Source organism: Heterodontus francisci, chromosome 42 (genome assembly GCF_036365525.1).
Source record: "Heterodontus francisci isolate sHetFra1 chromosome 42, sHetFra1.hap1, whole genome shotgun sequence".
In the NCBI taxonomy this organism is placed as follows: Eukaryota; Metazoa; Chordata; class Chondrichthyes; order Heterodontiformes; family Heterodontidae; genus Heterodontus; species Heterodontus francisci.
Window position 1 is genome coordinate 27,248,634 of NC_090412.1, and position 21,183 is coordinate 27,269,816.

General features: G+C 45.0%; 1 protein-coding gene across 2 annotated transcripts in view; it reads left to right on the forward strand.

Moving 5' to 3' along the window:
* LOC137355286 (annexin A7-like) overlaps positions 1 to 21,183 on the forward strand; it is an 85,836-nt gene that overhangs the window by 22,136 nt on the left and 42,517 nt on the right. Inside the window, exons 6-8 of one of the 2 annotated variants that reach the window (XM_068020242.1) lie at positions 2,543 to 2,662; positions 12,340 to 12,389; positions 15,674 to 15,797. In XM_068020242.1, the coding sequence (XP_067876343.1) occupies positions 2,543 to 2,662; positions 12,340 to 12,389; positions 15,674 to 15,797 (294 nt within the window). The remainder of the gene's footprint in view (positions 1 to 2,542; positions 2,663 to 12,339; positions 12,390 to 15,673; positions 15,798 to 21,183) is intronic. The other variant, XM_068020243.1, reaches the window with a different exon arrangement.

The window sequence follows — 21,183 nt, forward strand, 5'->3', positions numbered from 1 at the left end:
ATATAGCCATTCTCTCCAAAGAGCCTCCTAAAATTCTTGATTATAGGGCAGCGCAGTGATTAGCACCGCAGTCTCACAGCTCCAGCGACCCGGGTTCAGTTCTGGGTCCTGCCTGTGCGGAGTTTGCAGTTCTCCCTGTGACCTTGTGGGTTTCCGCTGGGTGCTCCGGTTTCCTCCCACAGCCAAAGACTTGCAGGTTGATAAGTAAATTGGCCATTGTAAATTGCCCCTCGTGTAGGTAGGTGGTAGGAGAATTGTGGGGATGTGGTAGGGAATATGGGATTACTGGAGGGTTAGTATAAATGGGTGGTTGATGGTCAGCACAGACTCGGTGGGCCGAAGGGCCTGTTTCAGTGCTGTATCTCTCTATGACTCTGTATTAAATGTATCCCCTTGTTACTGTATCTTTGACCAGTGGATTCAATCTAACACTACTTGCCCTATTCCAACCCTCCATAATGTTGAAGGTCTTTATCTCATCCTTTATTCTTTGGAGCACTTGTGAAAAATTCTTTACTTCTCAATTCTCTCTTCATAATTTTGGTCCCTCATTCTTGGTAATATCCCGGTGAGTCTATACTGCACCTTCTCCATTGCTTTTATGTCCTAATGGAATGCATAAAACTGTACACGATACTTCAAGTGCATGGTCCTGCATAGTTTGACATTATCTCCTTGGTTTTGCATTCTCTTTTTCTTTATAAAACCAAGGTTTCCTTTTGTCCTTTATGGCCTTATCTACTTGCATTGCTCCCTTTAATGAAACAAAACATATGCGCATCACATTTCCCCCTCATTTAAAATCTTACCAATTAAGGTGTGTTTCCTTGCCTCATTTTTACTTCCAAAATATTGTACTACGCACTTTTCCATTAAACTGCATCTGGCTTATCTGTATCCTGCAGCTTTTTCCAAGCCTAGTCAGAATTCACCAAGCGCCTCAATTTGTTATCAGTAAATATTGATCCTGTTCTCCTAATTCCTAAACCCAGATCGTTTATGATGCACAATGGATTTATGATGAATAAAAGTGGTCTAACACAAACTCTTGTGGAACACCACTCACCCCATCTTTATTCACTGTGAAGCTTCTCTTTAACCCTCCCCTTCAACCACCCCTCTGTTCATGTGGCCGCACTCCCTTAATTGTAGCCATTATTTTGCCTTTAACCTAATTTGAGAGACATCAGCAAGTGTTTTTTGAATATCTGTATACAACATATGCATTGTGTTTTGTTAATACTTCAAAGAATTCTATAAGATTGGTCAAGCGCAATCTGTGTGATTTAAAAACCTGACTGGCCCTAATAAACTCATGAATTGTCTACTTTAAGTTTGAGTAGCTTCTTTAGAACCATTAGGTGTTGACTATGGCTCAGTGGGTAGCACTGTCTCCTCTGAGTCAGAAGATTGTGGGTTCAAGTCCCACTCCAGAGACTTGAGCAAATGATTTAGGCTGACACTTCAGTGCAGACCTAGGGATTGCTATACTGTCGGAAGTAGTGTCTTTTGGATTAAACGTTAAAGCGAGGCCCATTCTGTCTGCTCAGGTGTGTGTAAAAGATCCCATAGCACTATTAAAGAAGAATAGGGGAGTTCTCCCGGTGTTCTGGCCAATATTTTGCGCCAAGTAATGTCACTGAGTTGGATTGTCTGGTCGTTTTTGTAATAGCTGTTTGTGGGACCTCACTGTGCGCAAATTAGCTGCCATGTTTTCCTGCACTACAGCAGCGCCCACACTTCATTGACTGTGCTTTGGGACGTCCTAAATTCGCGAAAGGCGCTATACACATGCAAGTCTTTGTTTCTTTTAATATTAACCATCATGCATGATTTCACTAACATTCTGCTTTTCGATACTTAAAATCTCCTAGAATTCTCACTCTGTTGTCTAATGTCCCTGTCTAATTTGTCTTCAAATTCCATCTCTTTCCTTTACGCTTTTCAGCGGTCAGTAATATACTCCGACTCCCAGTATATAACCAATCCTGTACTGGTGCTCAGTTAATACCATTGGGATTCTGTTTGGACCACTTCTATATTTAAATCCTCACGTTCCAGTACTTTATTGTGCGTGCCTGTTGACTGGGTGCGCCATGTCTGCTCGTTGATTGCGGGTGTGCGTGCCTGTGTCGATTGTGTGCCTGTGCGCGCAGGAGTAGAAGGGTCAGCCAGGTCTCCAGCCCTTACACACCGGACAATATCGCCTGCTGTAAGTACATCTGCAGGGGCATCACCTGAGGATATTAATTGAGCTGCACTGTGATGCTGCTCAAGGCTGCACAGCTTGCTCCTGCCAGTTGCAGCTTGTGCATGAGGCTCGTTCACAGGAGAGGTTACAAATGGCGTCCAGCACATCTGGATGCAGATCCAAGGAGGGGAAGCAAGATAAACTGGGAGGAATGAAAATGGCAGCACACCTGAAATGAGAGTGGCCGTCTAGAATGTGGAACTTTTATAATGAAGTGTGCAATATGTGTCTTACATAGGAGTGTTATTTCTTTGGCACTGTTAGTGAAAACTCTTTTTTTTTCTCTTGTAGGTCAGGGTGGCCCTGGAACTGCTCCTGGTTATGGAGCTCCTGGTTATGGAGCTCCTGGTTATGGTGGAGGCCCTCAGCCTGCGGGACAAAGTTACTCGGGTGGTGGAGCTCCTCCTCCAGGTATTGTAGTAGGAGTAGAGAAATACATTTAATTAACAGTCTGGAGACAGAGGCAACTACTTGTTTCCAAAGTTTTTATACAACTAACGTTATTAAAGGTGATGTATTTTCCACTGAGTCTATATTCTGACATGTAATGAGAGTTTCCTGGATTGTTACTGGTTGGTCCTTAGTTTTAGTTTTTAAGGAAGCGTTTTATTCCTTATTCTCTACCAACATTTTACTTTGGATTCCTTTAGTTTTGCAGCTCCTTTCTTTCCATTTCCTCATTCTATATTTTTTTGCTGTTCTGTTTAATCTCCTTCAACTTTTTAATTATTTCCTGTACACTATATTCTTTCTTCCCTTCCATCTTGCTACTCAACCTTCTTCCTTTTTCCTTTGCTGTGCAGCTCTTACAGCGCAAAGTACCTTTTGCAAGTATCCAGCTTGAAGTCTAATATCGCCTAGTCTTTTCCCAGCATTATTTACTCCGACTAGCAAAAGCCACATGCAGTTTCACCCTGCTGTGTTTTGGGGGCTTGTGGGGGTCGGGGGGTCATAATCGAGGCATAAAGCTGTCAGAAGTGAGTAATTGCAAGAGAGTGCGTTGAGCTGACAGAGGAGGCTCCCCAGGAATGGGGTTTGAAGATGTAGCAGTTATGGTCCCTGTGGCTTCACAGATCTCCTTCCTGAAGGACTGGAGAATGGGGCTGGGTGAAGATATGTTAAACCCTGTACCCTTGTCGTGCACTCTGCTGTTCCTCCACTGCCAGGGACAGCTGGAACATTTCTATGGCTTTGCGGTGGAGGGTTCTGTTTAATTCTGGTAGAGGTTGTCGGTGTCCAGGGTTTTGCTGCGCTGTCATTATCTGAGGAGCTTAAGTTACAACAAGCCTGTGCCCCATTGAGTTGCCAGTTTGGGCTGTGAACATTTGTTTGTTTCCCTGGTAGAGGTACAGCAGGTTGGTGTGCATGCAGGAATATCTTGGCACTCAGCAAGTGAAAGAGCTTTTGCAACACCATAGATCCCTTTGTTTTGATACAAGGCCATCACTACTGCTCTGCCTGCTGGGGCAGCCCTACCTTCATGCCTGACTAAACAAGAGAAAACACTTTCCAATCTCGCAGGCAGGAATTGGAAGAAAGAAATGGGGGCAACGTGAACGTGTATGAAACAGGAAGGTGGGGGAAAGTGAATGAAAAAGAGGTGAGAAGAGAAATTAATTCCGACTCGACTATTCCAATACTGTCCTGACCGTCCTCCCACCTTACAGGAAACAGGCTCATCCAAAACTCTACCCGTTCACCATCACATGATGCTCGCTGACCTCCATTGGCTCCTGGTCCAGCAATGCCTCAAATTTAAAATTCTTGTCCTTGTGTTCAGGTGGAAGTCCTCTCCCCTCCCTACCTCTGTAACCCCCTCCAGCCTAGCAGCAGACCAGAAAATACTCAGCTCAGTCCCCCACTCCTCCAATTCTGACCTCTTGTGCATCCCCACTTCCTTTGTGCCACCCTTGGTGGCTGTGCCTTCAGCTGCCAGGCCCTAAGATGTGGAAATCTCTCCCGAAACCGCTCTGCCTCGCCACCCTTCTCTCCTTTAAGGCAATCCTTAAAATGTACCTCTTTGGCCAAGGTTGTGATCACCTGTCCTAATATCTCCTCCTTTGGCTCAGAGTAAAACATTCCTGTGAAGTGCCTTGTAATGTTTTGTTACATTTAAGGTACTAAATAAATACAAGTCCTTGTTAATACCGTTTGGCAGCTTCTGACTTCAGGTAATGGATGCAACTTGTCACTGTTGCCGTGTCAGGAGTGAGTGCCTCTGATGTACAGTTTGCCATTGAGACCCTCGCAGCTGGGGTGGTCCTGGTGTTGGTACACATGGCATCGTGACTGGGGAATGTAGAACAGTGGGTGGGGCTACCCATTCATGGTCACACAGAAATGAGGTTGAATGTAAAATAGCTGCTCCTGGCCACCTCTAACTCTGGTTTCAATACGGCAAAAGGGCCTAACTGAGACATCAGGTATCGTTCTCCATAACATTGGGGGCAGTAAGGGGCAATTGTGTAAAATTTCCTCTTTAAAAGCATTAAGCTTGTAAAAGTTATCTTTTTCAGAATCAAGTAATGTTTTCAAAGCTAAAGTCAATAGATTTCCTCTGAATTTTGATATTCTCCTAATGACCAACGAAAATGAGGGCTGTTGATTTACAGCGGCGGACCCGCATCCCATTTCCATTGCATGGAATTCTGGAATTTTTCCTGGTTTTCTGGGATTGCATCCACAGAATCTCACAATTGTTACAGTGCAGAAGGAGGCCATTTGGCCCATGTCCACACTGGCTCTCCAAAAGAGCAATTCCCTCAGTTCCATTCCCCTGCCTTCTTCCCATAACCCTGCACATTCTTCCTTTTCATATAACTGTCTAATTCCCTTTTGAATGCTTCAATTGAACCTGCCTCCACCACACCCACAGGCAGCACATTCCAGATCTTAAGCACTCGCTATGTGAAAAAGTTTTTCCTCATGTCACTTTTTTGCTTTTCTTACCAAATATTTAAATCTGTGCCCTCTCGTTCTTGATCCTTTCACGAGTGGGAACAGTTTCTCTATCTACTCTGTCCACACCCCTCATGATTTTGAATACCTCTATCAGCCTTCTGTTCAAGGAAAACAGTCCTAACTTCTCCAATCTATCTTCATAACTGCAATTCCTCATCCCTGGAACCATTCTCATGAATCTTTTCTGTACTCTCTCCAATGCCGTCAGGCCGAACTAGTGTCTTATACAGATTCCACATCACTTCCCTGCTCTTGTACTCTATACCCCTATTAATAAAGCCCAGGACACTGTATGCTTTATTAACTGCTCTCTCAACCTGTCCTGCCACCTTCAGTGACTTATGCACCGATACACCTCGGTCCCTCTGCTCCTGCACCCCCTTTAGAATTGTACCCTTTATTCTATATTGTCTCTCCGTGTTTTTCCTACCAAAATGAATCATTTCACATTTCTCTGCACTGGACTTCATCTGCCACCTTGTCTGCCCATTCTACCAACTTGTCTATGTCCTTTTGAAGTTCTACACTATCCTCCTCACAGTTCACAATGCTTCCATGTTTGCTATCATCTGTAAACTTTGAAATTGTGCCCTGTACACCAAGGTCTAGTTCATTAATATGTATCAGAAAAGGCAAAAGTCCCAAATCTGATCACAGAATCACAGAATAATATAGCGCAGAAGAGGCCCTTCGGCCCATCGAGTCTGCACCGATGCATTAAAGACACCTGACCTGTCGACCTAATCCCATTTGCCAGCACTTGGCCCATAGCCTTGAATGTTATGACGTGCCAAGTGCTCATCCAGGTACTTTTTAAAGGATGTGAGGCAACCTGCCTCTACCACCCTCCCAGGCAGTGCATTCCAGACCGTCACCACCCTCTGGGTAAAAAAGTTCTTCCTCAAATCCCCCTTAAACCTCCTGCCCCTCACCTTAAACTTGTGTCCCTTCGTAACTGACCCTTCAACTAAGGGGAACAGCTGCTCCCTATCCACCCTGTCCATTCCCCTCATAATCTTGTACACCTCGATCAGGTCACCCCTCCGTCTTCTCTGCTCCAGCGAAAACAACCCAAGCCGATCCAACCTCTCTTCATAGCTTAAATGTTCCATCCCAGGCAACATCCTGGTGAATCGCCTCTGCACCCCCTCCAGTGCAATCACATCCTTCCTATAATGTGACCAGAATTGCACACACTACTCCAGCTGTGGCCTTACCAAAGTTCTATACAACTCCAACATGACCTCCCTGCTTTTGTAATCTATGCCTTGATTCATAAAGGCAAGTGTCCCATATGCTTTTTTCACCACCCTATTAACCTGCCCTTCTGCCTTCAGGGATCTATGGACAAACACGCCAAGGTCCCTTTGTTCCTCGGAACTTCCCAGTGTCAGGCCATTCATTGAATACTTCCATGTCACATTACTCCTTCCAAAGAGTATCACCTCACACCTTTCAGGGTTAAAAATTACGTCTGCCACTTTTCTGCCCATTTGACCATCCCGTCCATATCTCCCAGTAACCCAAGACACTCAACCTCACTGTTAACCACTCGGCCAATCTTTGTCATCCGCGAACTTACTGATCCTACCCCTCACATAGTCATCTATGTCGTTTATATAAATGACAAACAATAGGGGACCCAGCACAGATCCCTGTGGTACGCCACTGGACACTGGCTTCCAGTCACTAAAACAGCCGTCTGTCATCACTCTCTGTCTCCTACAACAAAGCCAATTTTGAATCCACGTTATCAAGTTACCCTGTATCCCATGTGCATTTGCTTTTTTGATAAGTTTCCCATGTGGGACCTTGTCAAAGGCTTTGCTGAAATCCATGTAAACTACATCAACTGCACTACCCTCATCTACATACCTGTTCACATGCTCAAAAAATTCAATCAAATTTGTTAGGCATGACCTCCCTCTGACAAAGCCATGCTGACTATTCCTAATCAAATTTTGCCTCCAAGTGGTGATAGAATTTTCTCCAATAGTTTCCCTACCACTGACGTGAGACTCACTGGTCTATAGTTCCCTGGCTTATCTCTACAACCTTTCTTAAATCGTGGGACCACATTAGCTGTTCTCTAGTCCTCTGGCACCTCCCTGGTGGCCAGAGAGGAATTAAAAAATTTGGGTCAGAGCCCCTGCAATCTCCACCCCCTCCCCTCAACATCCTGGGACACAAATCGTCCAGACCTGGAGATTTGTCCACTTTTAAGCCTGCCAAAACCTCCAATACCTTGTCACTCCCTATGACAATTTGCTCAAGAACCTCACAGCCTCTCTCAGTCTGAGTTCCATAGCTACATCCTCATTCTCTTGGGTGAAGACAGATGTGAAGTATTCATTCAACACCCTACCAATGTCCTCTGGCTCCGCCCACGGATTTCTCCCTTGGCCCCTAATGGGTCCTACTCTTTCCCTGGTTATCCTCTTCCCATTGATATACTTATAGAATATCTTGGGATTTTCCCTGCTTTTACCAGCCAGAGCTTTCTCATGTCCCCTCTTTGCTCTCCTAATTGCTTTCTTAAGCTCCATCCTACACTTTCTGTACTCCACTAATGCTTCCATTGATTTTCTCTCCTTGTATTTGCTAAAAGCCTCTCTTTTCCTTCTCCTCATACCCTGAATGTTTCTGGTCATCCATGGTTCTCTGGGCTTGTTGCTCCTACCTATTACCCTAGAGGGAACATGTTGGGCCTGTACCCTCCCCATTTTCTTTTTGAATGCCCTCCACTGCTCTTCTGTAGATTTCCTGACAAGTAACTCTTTCCAGTCTACCTTGGCCAGATCCTGCCTTATTTTACTAAAATTTGCTCTCCCCTAATCCAAACCCTTTTTTTGCACTTGGCTGTTTCTTTCTCCATAACGAGCTTAAATTGTACCATGTTGTGGTTGCTATCACCAAAATGTTCCCCCACCAACACATCATCCACCTGTCCGGCTTCATTCCCCAGAATTAGGTCCAGCACTGCACCCTCCCTTGTTGGATCCTCTACATATTGAGCTAAAACGTTCTCTTGTATACATTTTAAGAACTCCACTCCATCTAAGCCCTTAACACGATGACTATCCCAATTAATGTTGGGAAAGTTGAAATCACCTAATATAATTACCCTATTATTTTTACACACCTCTGCGAATTGCACACATACTTGCTCCTCAATTTCCTGCTGACTATCTCGGGGTCTATAATAAACACCTAGCAATGTGGCTGTCCCTTTTTTATTCCTAAACTCTACCCATAAAGCTTCATTTGATGCCCACTCCAAGGTATCATCTCTCACTGCAGTAACTGATTCCTTAACTAATATTGCAATGCCCCCTCCTTTTACCCCCTCCTCTGTCTCGCCTGAAGATTCTATATCCCGGGATATTGAGCTGCCCCTCCCTCAACCATGTCTCGTGATGGCTACTATATCACAATTCCACGTGTCAATCCTTTCCCTTAACTCATCTGTTTTACCTATAATACACCTGGCATTAAAGTAGAGGCTTTCCATTCTGGTCTTACTCCCTTGAAACTTACTTCCGCTGTATTCCCTCTGACTTGTTTTCTTTCCTGTGTTTAGCTGTGTCCCTATTCTGCTAGGAGTCTGCATCCCCTCCCCCTGCCAAATTAGTTTAAACTCCTCCCAACAGCACTAGCAAACCCGCCAGCAAGGATGTTAGTCTCCCTCTGGTTCAGATGTAGACCGTCCCGCTTGTATAGGTCCCACCTTCCCCAGAAATGGTCCCAGTGGTCCAGGAATCTAAAACCCTCCCTCCTGCACCAACTCTTAAGCCGCGCATTCATCTGTGCTATTCTCCTATTTCAATACTCGCTAGCACGTGGCACTGGGAGTAATCCAGAGATTTCAGCCCGAGAGGTCCTGCTTTTTAGTCTGCTGCCTAACTCCCTGAATTTTTGATGCAAGACCTCATCCCTCTTTCTACCTATGTCATTGGTACCAACATGTACCGTGACCTCTGCCTTAATCACTCTCCCCCTTCAAGATGCCCTGCAGCCCTTCAGTGACACCCCGGACCCTGGCACCAGGGAGGCAACACACCATCCTGGAGTCATGTTGACGGCCACAGTAGTGCCTATCTGTTCCCCTGACTATAGAATCCCCTATTGTTATTGCTCTTCCTCTCCATTATAAACCTTCCTCCAACCCAAAAAACATCCATTAACCACTACTCTGTTTTCTATCACTCAGCCAATTTCGTATCCATGTTGCTACCGTCCCTTTTATTCCATGAGCTACAGGTTTGCTCAAGTCTGCTGTGTGGCACTGTATCAAATGCCTTTTGAAAATCCATGTACACCACATGAACTGCATTGCCCTCATCAACCCTCTCAGTTCCCTCCTCAAAAAACTCCGAGTTAGTTAAACCATGATTTTCCCTTAAGAAATCTATGCTGGTTTTCCTTAATTAACTCGTATTTGTCCATATGACTTAAAAAAAAAAACAAGAAATGCTAGAAATACTCGGGTCTGGCAGCATCTGTGGAGAGCGAAGCAATGTTAACGTTTCAGGTCAGTGACCCTTCATCAGAACTGGCAAATATTAGAAATGTAAGTTTTAAGCAAATAAAGTGGGGGAGGGGCAAAAGATAACAAAAGAGAAGGTGTTGATTGGACAAGGTCACAGAATAATTGACCAGAAGGTCATGGAGCAAAGACAAACTGTATATTAATGGTCTGGTGAAAGACAAAGCGTTAGTGCAGAGAGGGTGTTAATTGACAGAAAAATGAACTGCCCTAGCCCAAAGCACAAACGAAAAAAAAAAAGTGGGTAGGCACAGTAGCAACAAACTAAAATAAAATAAACTAATAAAAGGAACAAAAAATAAAAATGGAGGCCCATCATGCTCTGAAATTATTGAACTCAATGTTCAGTCCGGCAGGCTGTAGCATGCCTAATTGGTAAAAGATGCTGTTCCTCGAGCTTGCTTTGATGTTCACTGGAACTCTGCAGCGATCCCAGGACAGAGGTGTGGGCATGGGGGCGGGGGGGGGGGGTGGTGTTGAAATGGCCAGCAACCGGAAGCTCGGGGTCATGCTTTCGGACTAAGTGGAGGTGTTCTGCAAAATGGTCACCCAATCTGTGTTTGGTCTCCCCAATGTAGAGGAGACCACATTGTGAGCAGCGAAAACAGTATGCTACATTGAAAGAAGTACAATTAAATCACTGCTTCACCTGAAAGGAGTGTTTGGGGCCTGGGATAGTGAGGAGATAAATGGGCAGGTATTACACCACCTGCGATTGAACGGGAAGGTGCTGTGGGAAGGGGATGAGGTGGTGCGGGTAATGGAGGAGTGGACCAGGGTGTCGTGGAACAATCCCTTCGGAATGCTGGCTGGAGAGGAAGATGCGTTTGGTAGTGGCATCACGCTGGATGTGGCGGAAATGGCAGAGGATGATCCTTTGGATGTGGAGGCTGGTGGGGTGGAACGTGAGGACGAGGAGAACCTTGTCACGGTTCTGGGAGAGAGGGGAATTGGTGAGGGTAGAGGTGCGGGAACCGGGCCGGACACGGTTGAGGGCCCTGTCAATCACAGTGGGGGAGAATCCTCGGTTGAGGAAAAAAGACATGTCAGAAGCGCTGTCGTGGAAGGGCGCATCATCAGAGCAGATGTGTCGGAGACGGAGAAACTATTGATTATCCATATCTCTACTGATTTTGTCCCGAATTATTTTTTCTGGAAGTTTTCCTACCACCGAAGTTAAACTGACTGACCTGTAGTTGCTGAGCTTATTTTTACACCTTTTTGTGTTTGCAATTCTCCAGTCCTCTGGCATCACCCCTGAGTCTAAGGAAGACTGAAAAATTATGGCCAGTGCCTCTGTGATTTCCACCCTCACTTCCCTCTATCCTTGGATGCATCTCATCTGGTCCTGGTGTTTTATCCACTTTAAATACAGACAGCCCATCTAATACTTCCTCTTGATCAATTTTAGACCCCTCTAGTTTCTGACTTACCACCTCTTTCAACATTGCCTGGGTTGCATCATCTTCCTCGGTAAAGGTAGATGCTAAGTTTTCATTTAATACCTCAGCAATGCCCTCTGCCCCCATGTGTAAATCCCCTTTCTGGTCTCTGGCCCCACTCCTTCTTTTAGCACCTTTTTACTATTTATATGCAGACAGAAAACTTTGGGATTTCCATTAATGCTAACTGCCAGTCTCTCTTCATGCCCTCTCTTTGCTTTTCTTATTTGCTTTTTCACTTCCACTCTGATCTTTTATATTCTGCCTGGTTCTCAATAGCATTTTCTACCTGGCATCTGCCATAAGTACACTACTTTTTCTTTATCTTAATCTCTACCTCTTTTGTAATCCAGGAGCTCTGGGTTTGTTTGCCCGACTTTTCTCCTTTTGAGGGAACATACCTTGACTGTGCTCAAGTGATTTTTTTTTTTTTTTGAAGGTAGCCCATTCTACATGTACCAGCTTTTGACTCTAATTTATTTGTCCATTCTTACCCCATTGAAGTTGGCCTTGCCCCAGTTTGTTATTACCCTGGATGCTCCTATTCATTAATGTATGGTAACTTAAAGTCATGTTAAGTTTGTATTATGTGTGATAACAGGATTTTTCGGACTCTTAATGGTATTTTAGGGATCGTATCACATGGTTCCATCCGTTTTCCCACAAAACCAACAAATTGGGGGCTTTGCTGCTATTTGTAGCTCTTATTTGAAGGTTCATGAGTGGTGTGCTCTCATCGCAAGTTCGGGTTCAATTCTAATAGTGAGTTACTTGGAGTTTCAGTTGGGCCACTACAATTGGCCTTGTCATCCTTGGGCGAAAGAAGGGGTAAGGAGCAGAATAAAATCAGCATGGACCCACACTCCTATTCACTATTCAGTGACCTCTGCTTAAAAGTGGAATTTGGGCAGGGAGAGAATCTGTCTCAGCTGTGACCCTGCTCTGCCATTAAATAACCTGCTGACTCAGGAGGCACAGGTGGGCTGCTGGATTCCACTGAACTGCGCCACCCAAGAATCAATAGACTAGGAAAACAATTCACAAAAAAAATTGGCTCTCTTAAATTGCTAAAATCTCTTTGCACCAGTGCCAAGGTCTTAATGTGCAAGTTAAACCTTTCTCTTTTATTTTCTATCTAGGTGGATATCCGTCCGGACCAGCGCCTGGCCTGCAGCCAACCCCTTCGCAGGTATGTGTCCGAGTTACCCAGTTAATTTAATATCACCAGGGAGGGGACAGTGCACTTGAACCAACACACTTCACTGCTGTTGTGTGTTCTTAATTCAATCTATCAAATTGCTCCAACTGCCAACACCACCAATACTGTACCCCAGTGTTAGAGTGACAGACCTGTGCCCACCAGTACTGTACGCTAGGGTTACACAGTGACAGATCTGCACCTCATTATTATGCAGTGACAGTACTGTACTCCATTGTTAGTGATAGACCCGAACCTGCCAGTACTGTACCCCATTGTTATACAGTGACAGTGCTGTACTTTGGTGTTAGTGACAGACCTGTACCAACCAGTACTACACCTCACTGTTGTACAGTGACAGTAATAATACATCCCCGGTTTTCAAGGACGGCTACAATGATACAACTGGGTGTTTTTCGCAGTCAAGTAGATGTGTTGTGGAAATATCCACACAGTGGCCATTATGCTTTTCTCAATTCTAGACACAACAATTGGGAAAAGTGACTGCTGTTTTTTTTATGTACCTGTTAGAATTCTGTGCTTCAATAAAATATTTTCCAGTGTCCTTTTTCCCCACCAGCATTCGAAATTTGTAGGTTCTGGTCATCACTGATGCTTTACTGTGCAGAGCACTGGGCTTGATAATTATACACGTATGCAGTTTGCACAGCTGATAGTTAGAGCACTCTGTCATTACAAAGATTAGAAGGCAGGCTGACCACCAAGAGGGAGAGGAACAAATTCCAGAAACCCATCTGCTGCTGAAACTCTCATCCATTCCTATGTTACCTCTAGATTTGACTATTGCAGCACGTTCCTGACTCCCATCCTTCGTGAACTTGAGTTCATCCGGAACTCAGCTGCTCGTGTCTAACTCGCACCAATTCCTGTTCACCCATCACCCCTGTTCTTTCTGACCTACGCTGGCTCCCGGTCCACCAGTGCCCAAAATTAAAAATGTTCTTCGTTGTGGCAACCTCCAGACAATCTTTGACTTAGCATCCCTCTTAAGAGGAGCAGGAGACTACTGCTGCCCAGCCCCCTTGCACCCTCCGATAGAGCGGGGCTGTGTGTTGCTGCTGACTGCCCCTTCAGTTGGAAGTTTTTCTGACCAAAGGAACAGGGAAATGAGATGGGTGGTATGGGACTAACCCCTCCCATTTGAATAGCCTGTGTTTTATGCGGTATGCTGCCTCCCAGCTATGGAGATTAAACCCAGGGTCTCGGAGCAATGTCATGGGGTCAGAGACCTAGCATTCGTCTGAGCCCCTATTTCCTGTGCTTTGTGTCTAGAGAGTAGGTATTTCCAGACACAAATCGTAGAATGATCCAGCAAAGGAGGCACCATCATGCCTGTGTTGGGCCTTTACAAAAGCTGTATGATTAGTTCCACTCCCCTGCTCCTTTCCCCATAGCCCTGCAATTTTCCTCTTCAAATATTTGTCCAATTCCTTTCTGAAAGTTATTGAGTCTGTTTCCGCTGCCCTTTCGGGTAGTGCATTCCAAATCAAAACAGCTCGCGTACAAATTAGGAGCAGAAGTAGGCTATTTGGCCCCTGGAGCCTGCTCTGCCATTCAATAAGTTCATGGCCGATCTGTTTGTGTTTCGAATTCCACACTCTCATCTACCCCTAATAATCGTTGATTCCTTTGCCTAACAAGAATTTATCTACCTCCACCTTAAAAATATTCAGTGACCCCCGCCTTCACCACCTTCTGAGGCAGAGACTTCCAAAGTGTCTCAACCCTCTTGAGAAAATTTCTCCTCATTTCTGTCCTAAAAGGGTGTCCCCTAATTTTCAAACAGTGCCCCATAGTTCTGGACTCGCCCACAAGAGGAAATATTCTTTCCATATCAACCTTGTCAAGACTGTTCAGGATCCTTTCTTCATATTGTCTCTGGTTTTTTTGCCAGTCAACTTAAATTCATGTTGTCTAGTTACCAACTCTCCTCCCAATGACAACAGTTTCTCTTTATTCGCTCTATCAAAACCTTCAGAATTTTGAACACCACTATTAAATCTCTGCTTAGCATTTTCTCCCCTTAAATTTCAGTAGTCTGTCTATATCCTCCTTACTATCTTACTCACTGTTCACTCGATTTGAGTTTTCTGTCATCTGCGGACATTGAAATTATGGTAAATACACCCAAGTCCTGGTCACTAACATATATCAAAGAGAGCAGCGGTCCCGACAATAACCCAAAGGGGACGCCAATGAATACTTCTCACCAGCCTGAAAAGCAGCCATTCACCAGTACACTCTGCTTTCTGTCCCTTAGCCAATTTTGTAATCACAGAAGAATTGTCCTATCCATTGTCTCATTTAATTGAGTGGACCACCTGAAACTATTGGACAGCGAGGGGTAGATAGGTGAGAGTGACTGACTGGTCAGCAACAAACTGCCACATCAGGTCCTGAGAGACCTTGAACCAGGTCCAGTACACATCAAGGGTTTTGTGCAGCAGATAGGTTTGTTTACTTTCTATCTTCCAAGGAAGGTTAGTTTAGCCTGTAGTTTATTTAAATCTACAGCATGTTGCTGGTTAATGTTTAATATAGCTGTTCATAATCCTATGTTTATTTTTTATTTTGGTTAGAGGTACAGCACCAAAACAGGCCCTTCGGCCCACCAAGTCTGTGCCGACCATCAACCATCCATTTATACTAATCCTACACTAATCCCATATTCCTACAACATCCCCACCTGTCCCTTTATTCCCCTACCACCTACCTCTACTCGGGGCAATTTACAATGGCCAATTTGCCTATCAACTGCAAGTCTTTGGTGGTGGGAGGAAACCGGAGCACCCGGCGAAAACCCACGCAGACACTGGGAGAACTTGCAAATTCCACACAGGCAGTACCCAGAATTGAACCCGGGTCGCTGGAGCTGTGAGGCTGCGGTGCTAACCACTGCGCCGCCCATTGTTCAATATTTTGAAGTTAATGGAAAATAGTGATCCAACCAGGAGCAAAAATGTAGTAAGGAAGGTTTTGTGTTTGATCTTAAGGCCAATTACAAATTGCCCAGATATTGGGCAGGTAAAGATGTACTCCAGTCATAAGGCACAAGGGATCACATATGGGAATGGTTGGAGATGCTGAACCCAGAAAAGTATCTAGAGCAAAAACATCAAGCATAATACCAAAACATCTGTGCAGTTTGTGGTTGTTGGTTTGGTTATGATTATGCTGGATGGTTTAAACAGGTAATTGATTAGATGACACTTTGAGTAATGTGTTACTTCTGTCTCTCCACTCCTTGGCTGCAGCCTTCAATGCCGAACATCGGAGGCCTGTCAATCGGAGGTGCGACACAGGGCACCATCAGACCTGTTGCCAACTTCAATGCGCAGAATGATGCTGAAATTCTACGGCAAGCCATGAAAGGAGCTGGTAAGTTCCACAGCGTTGGGAGACAAATGGTTAAACCATGGGGTGCAAGGAGAAATATTCCTCCCACAGCGATATTTGTTGCCTCGGCACCACATGTTCACCCCTCCCTCTGTACAGATGCTGTAAGAATCTTGTGCACAGTGAATTTTATTTATCAGTTCCTGGAAATCATTGTTTATGCTCAGAGTCACTGAATCTACAGCGCAGAAACAGGCCATTCAACCCAACTGGTCTTGGCCAGTGTTTATACTTTACATGAGGCTCCCACTGCCCTAAACACCCCTTCCCATCCTATCCCTATATTCCTTTTATTCCTTTCTCGCTCGTATGCAGCAAGCCTGCTCTTCTGTGCATCAAAGCTATCTGCTTCAACCAATCCATGTGGCAGTGTTCTACATTCTCACCACTGTGTAAAGAGCTTCCTCCTATCTGCTTTATTTGATCTGTTATTGGCGATCTTAAATTTATGTTCCCTTATTCTATATTCACCCATGAGTAGAAACAGGTCCTTCGCATCCAAACATAATCCCAGTATTCAAGAAAGAAGGGGGAGAGAGAGAAAACCGGGAACTAAACATCAGTTAACCTGACATCAGTCGTTGGGAAAATGCCAGAATCTGTTTTTAGGGACGTGGTAACAGGGCGATGAATATTGGGCAGAGTCGACACAGATTTGAGAATAGTCAAGATAGCGGCAGATTCGTAGAGGTAAGTCAGAGGCGGTCAGATTTAAAGACTTCACCGTAGTCTTCACAGCAGAGGTGTAGAATTACCTGTAGGTTTAGAGCAGCTTGTGATAGCTGGTACTTAGTGAGAACTAGTTCTGAAGAACTGCTCAAACTTAAAGTAGACAAGTCACCAGGACTTGATGGGTTATATCCAAGGATCTTGGGGGAAGCCAGGGAGGACAATGCAGAGTTTTAACTATAACGGGCCAAAATTCTATAGAACAGAAAATGGTGCCGGGGATGTAGGCTGGGCAGTGTGACTGACTGACTTCCACAAAAATAGGGAGATGAGGGTGAAACAGGAAAATAATTATAGGGCAGTTATTCTTAATTTAGCTGTTGTTAAACAGCTCGAGTCTGTCGTACAAGTATGAATTACCCAGCAGTCAGGGAGGCAGGAGTTCATTAGGTTCAGTCAGGCCAGTCATGGTTGGTCGACCTTACAGATTTATTTTAAGAAATAGCAAGGAGAATGGTTAAAGGCGATGCAATGAGTGTGCTTACTGTACATTTTCAAAAAATAATTTGGTACCATACCACATGAGAGGCTTATGGTAAGGATAACCAGTGATATGGATATAGGAATCGAGGAAGGATTATCAGGATTTCCTGATACCAAATTGGAGGGTATGATCAATTCTGAGGATTGTCAGAGACTCCAACGCAAAGCAGGATGGGTTGCAGATGGCAGATATCAGTGCCAAAATATGAAGCAAAACCTTTTTTGGAAGTAAAAATAGGGAAATGAAATGCACCTTAAATGGTAAGATTTTGAATGAAATGAGAGGAGCAATGAGCCCTTGGAATTTAGATATAGTATTGCTAGTTTTCTACTTAGAAGTAATATTGAACTTTTTATTTGTTTGTGGAATGTGGGCGTCACTGGTAAGGTCAGCATATATTGTCCATCCCTAATTGTCCTTGAGAAGGTGATGGTGAGACGCCTTGAACTACTGTGATCCATGTGATTGATGTAGGCACACCCACAGTGCTGTTAGGGAGGGAGTTCCAGGATTTAGACCCAGGGGCAGTAAAGGAACGGCGATATAGTTTCAAGTCAAGATGGTGTGTGTCTTGGAGGTGAACTTGCAGGTAATGGTTTCCATAAGTCTGCTGCCCTTGTCCTTCTAGGTGGTAGAGGTCACAGGTTTGCAAGGTCTTGTCATAAAAGGCTTGGCGAGTTGCTGCAGTGCATCTTGTAGTTGGTACACCTGCTGCCACTGTGCATTGGTGGTGGAGGGAGTGAATGTTTAAGGTGGTGGGTGGGGTGACGATCAAGCAGGCTGTCCTGGATGGTGTCAACCTTCTTGTGCCATTGGAGCTGCACTCATCCAGGCAAGTGGAGAGTATTCCATCACACTCCTGATGTTTCTTTCGATGATGCAACAATTTTGGGAAGGTGAGTTGCTGGCTGCAGGACTCCTAGCCTCTGACCTGCTCTTGTAGCCATGGTATTTATATGGCTACTCCAGTTCAGTTTCTGGCCCAGGATGTTGATGGTGGGGGAATCAAGAACAAGGAACAGTACAGGAACAGGCCATTCGGCCCTCCAAGCCTGCGCCGATCTTGATGCCTGTCTAAACTAAAACCTTCTGCACTTCCGGGGCCCATATCCCTCTATTCCCTTCCTATTCATGTATTTGTCAAGATGCCTCTTAAACGTCGCTATTGTACCTGCTTCCACCACCTCCCCCGGCAACAAGTTCCATGCACTCACCCCCCTCTGTGTAAAGAACTTGCCTCGCACATCCCTTCTAAACTTTGCCCCTCTTACCTTAAACCTATGTCCCCTAGTAACTGACTCTTCCACCCTGGGAAAAAGCTTCTGACTATCCACTCTGTCCATGCCACTCATAACTTTGTAAACCTCTATCATGTCGCCCCTTCACCTCCGTCGTTCCAGTGAAAACAATCCGAGTTTATCCAACCTCTCCTCATAGCTATTGCCCACCAGACCAGGCAACATCCTGGTAAACCTCTTCTGTAGCCTCTCCAAAGCCTCCACATCCTTCTGGTAGTGTGGCGACCAGAATTGCACGCAATATTCTAATTGTGGCCTAACTAAAGTTCTGTACACCTGCAGCATGACTTGCCAATTTTTATACTCTGTGACCGATGAAGGCAAGCATGCCGTATGCCTTCTTGACTACCTTATCCACCTGCGTTGCTACTTTCAGTGACCTGTGGACCTGTACGCCCAGATCTCTCTACCTGTCAATACTCCTAAGGGTTCTGCCATTTACTGTATACCTCCCACCTGCATTAGACCTTCCAAAATGCATTACCTCACATTTGTCCGGATTAGACTCCATCTGCCATTTCTCCGCCCAAGTCTCCAACCGATCTATATCCTGCTGTATCCTCTGACAATCCTCATCATTATCCACATCTCCACCAACCTTTGTGTCTTCCGCAAACTTACTAATCAGACCAGCTACATTTTCCTCCAATTCATTTATATATACTACAAACAGCAAAGGTCCCAGCACTGATCCTTGCGGAACACCACTAGTCACATCCCTCCATTCAGAAAAGCACCCTTCCACTGCTACCCTCTGTCTTCTGTGACTGAGCCAGTTCTGTATCCATCTTGCCAGCTCCCCTCTGATCCCATGTGACTTCACCTTTTGTCCCAGTCTGCCATGAGGGACCTTGTCAAAGGCTTTACTGAAGTCCATATAGATAACATCCACTGCCCTACCCTTCATCAATCATATTTGTCACTCCCTCAAAAAACTCAATCAAATTCATGAGACACAACCACCCCTTCACAAAACCATGCTGCCTCTCGCTAATTTCGTTTGTTTCCAAATGGGAGTAAATCCTGTCCCGAAGAATCCTCTCTCATAATTTCCCTACCACTGACGTAAGGCTCGCCGGCCTATAATTTCCTGGATTATCCTTGCTACCTTTCTTAAACAAAGGAACAACATTGGCTATTCTCCAGTCCTCTGGGACGTCACCTGTAGCCAATGAGGATGCAAAGATTTCTGTCACGGCCCCAGCAATTTCTTCCCTTGCCTTCCTCAGTATTCTGGGGTAGATTTCATCAGGCCCTGGGGACTTATCTACCTTAATGTTTTGCAAGACACCCAACACCACCTCCTTTTTGATAATGAGATGATTGAGACTATCAACACTCCCTTCCCTAGGCTCATCATCCACCAAGTCCTTCTCTTTGGTGAATACTGATGCAAAGTACTCATTTAGTACCTCGCCCATTTCCTCTGGCTCCACACTTAGATTTCCTTCTCTGTCCTTGAGTGGGCTAACCCTTTCCCTAGTCAATCATAATGCCATTGACTGTCAAGGGGATATGGTTAGAATCTCTCTTGTTGGAGATGATCATTGCCTGGCACTTGTGGGGCATGAATGTTACTCGACACTATCAGCCCAAGCCTGATTGTTGTCCAGGTCTTTCTACATGCTGGCATGGACTGCCTCATTATTTGAGGAGTTGCAAATGTTCCATTTGCAACTCAAGTGCTAACTAGATGCAGTTTTTGTGGAGCAGTTTATGTTGGCTCCACTCTCTCGCTTTCCACTGAAGGTGTGGAGTGCACTGGCTGACACACGGTGGCATGTTTCAGGATGCCTTGGGGACCAAGTGAGAGGGGGCACAGGTTCTCTGAGACGGCCCTGGAAATCTTGGTGGAGGAGGGATGTCCTATACCCGTCGTGGGGAGGGTGTCTACCACACCCTCCTGTCCCCCTGCAGCAGTTGGTTCTGCTCAGCCTGGCCCCGTGCTCCCCTCATCCCTTGTCCAGACCAAAGGGGGATTGATCTCCAGCAAGGTGCCGATGACCAAACATTCCCTTTCTCCTGGTGACTCCTATGAGGTAGAATAGCACAGCATTTATCATTTTTGGGTGAAGCCCTCAGAGTTGCCAGAATAAATGGTAGAGTGTTGAAGTCTGAACAAAGTGTCCCATAAAGCATCCTGATATGTTTCTCAAGTCCTCTCCAAACCTCCAGCAGCAAGTGAACAACGAAAGGTGATATACCTTTAAGTATAAAATCATCAGCAATGACTAGTTTGCTCCCTATTAGTTGGTGCTTGTAGGGAGAGAACGTTAAGTCAAGTGCTAGCTAACGAAATGCCCTGCAGCCTCCTCAATGAGCACCAGCAGGCAATTTAATTGGCAATCAGCTGTTTAACAATCCTCCAAGCAGCCATTCCTTGTACAAGTTTCGGCTCCTTTACAATAACTCCTTGCACTAAACATGGGCTGAACCAGCATTTCAGCTTAAGACTCAATCTTGGCCACCTAGATATCTCTTAGCGCCTAAAGCATCTGGGGGAAAAATCACCCCCATTAGCCCAGATTTATAGAATTGAATTTCGCAGCTTGCTGTGGTGTTGGATTTGAATTCATGATTGATAGGCCAGAGGCTAGGATGCTATCATAGTTGGAGTACTGTGTACATTTTTGGGCAGCTCTATTTCAGGAAGGATGTCAAAACAATGGGTAAGGTGCAGCATAGATTGAGGAGGATGCTACCAGGAAGGAGGGAGATAGACTGATGAAGAGAGACGTGAGAAGTGTTTTTTTTTTAACTGGAGTTGAGGAGTAATCTGATGGTGTTCAAGACTTTACAGGGTTATGAACAGGTAAATACTAATGGATTATTGGCATGATTGACAACAATATTCAAA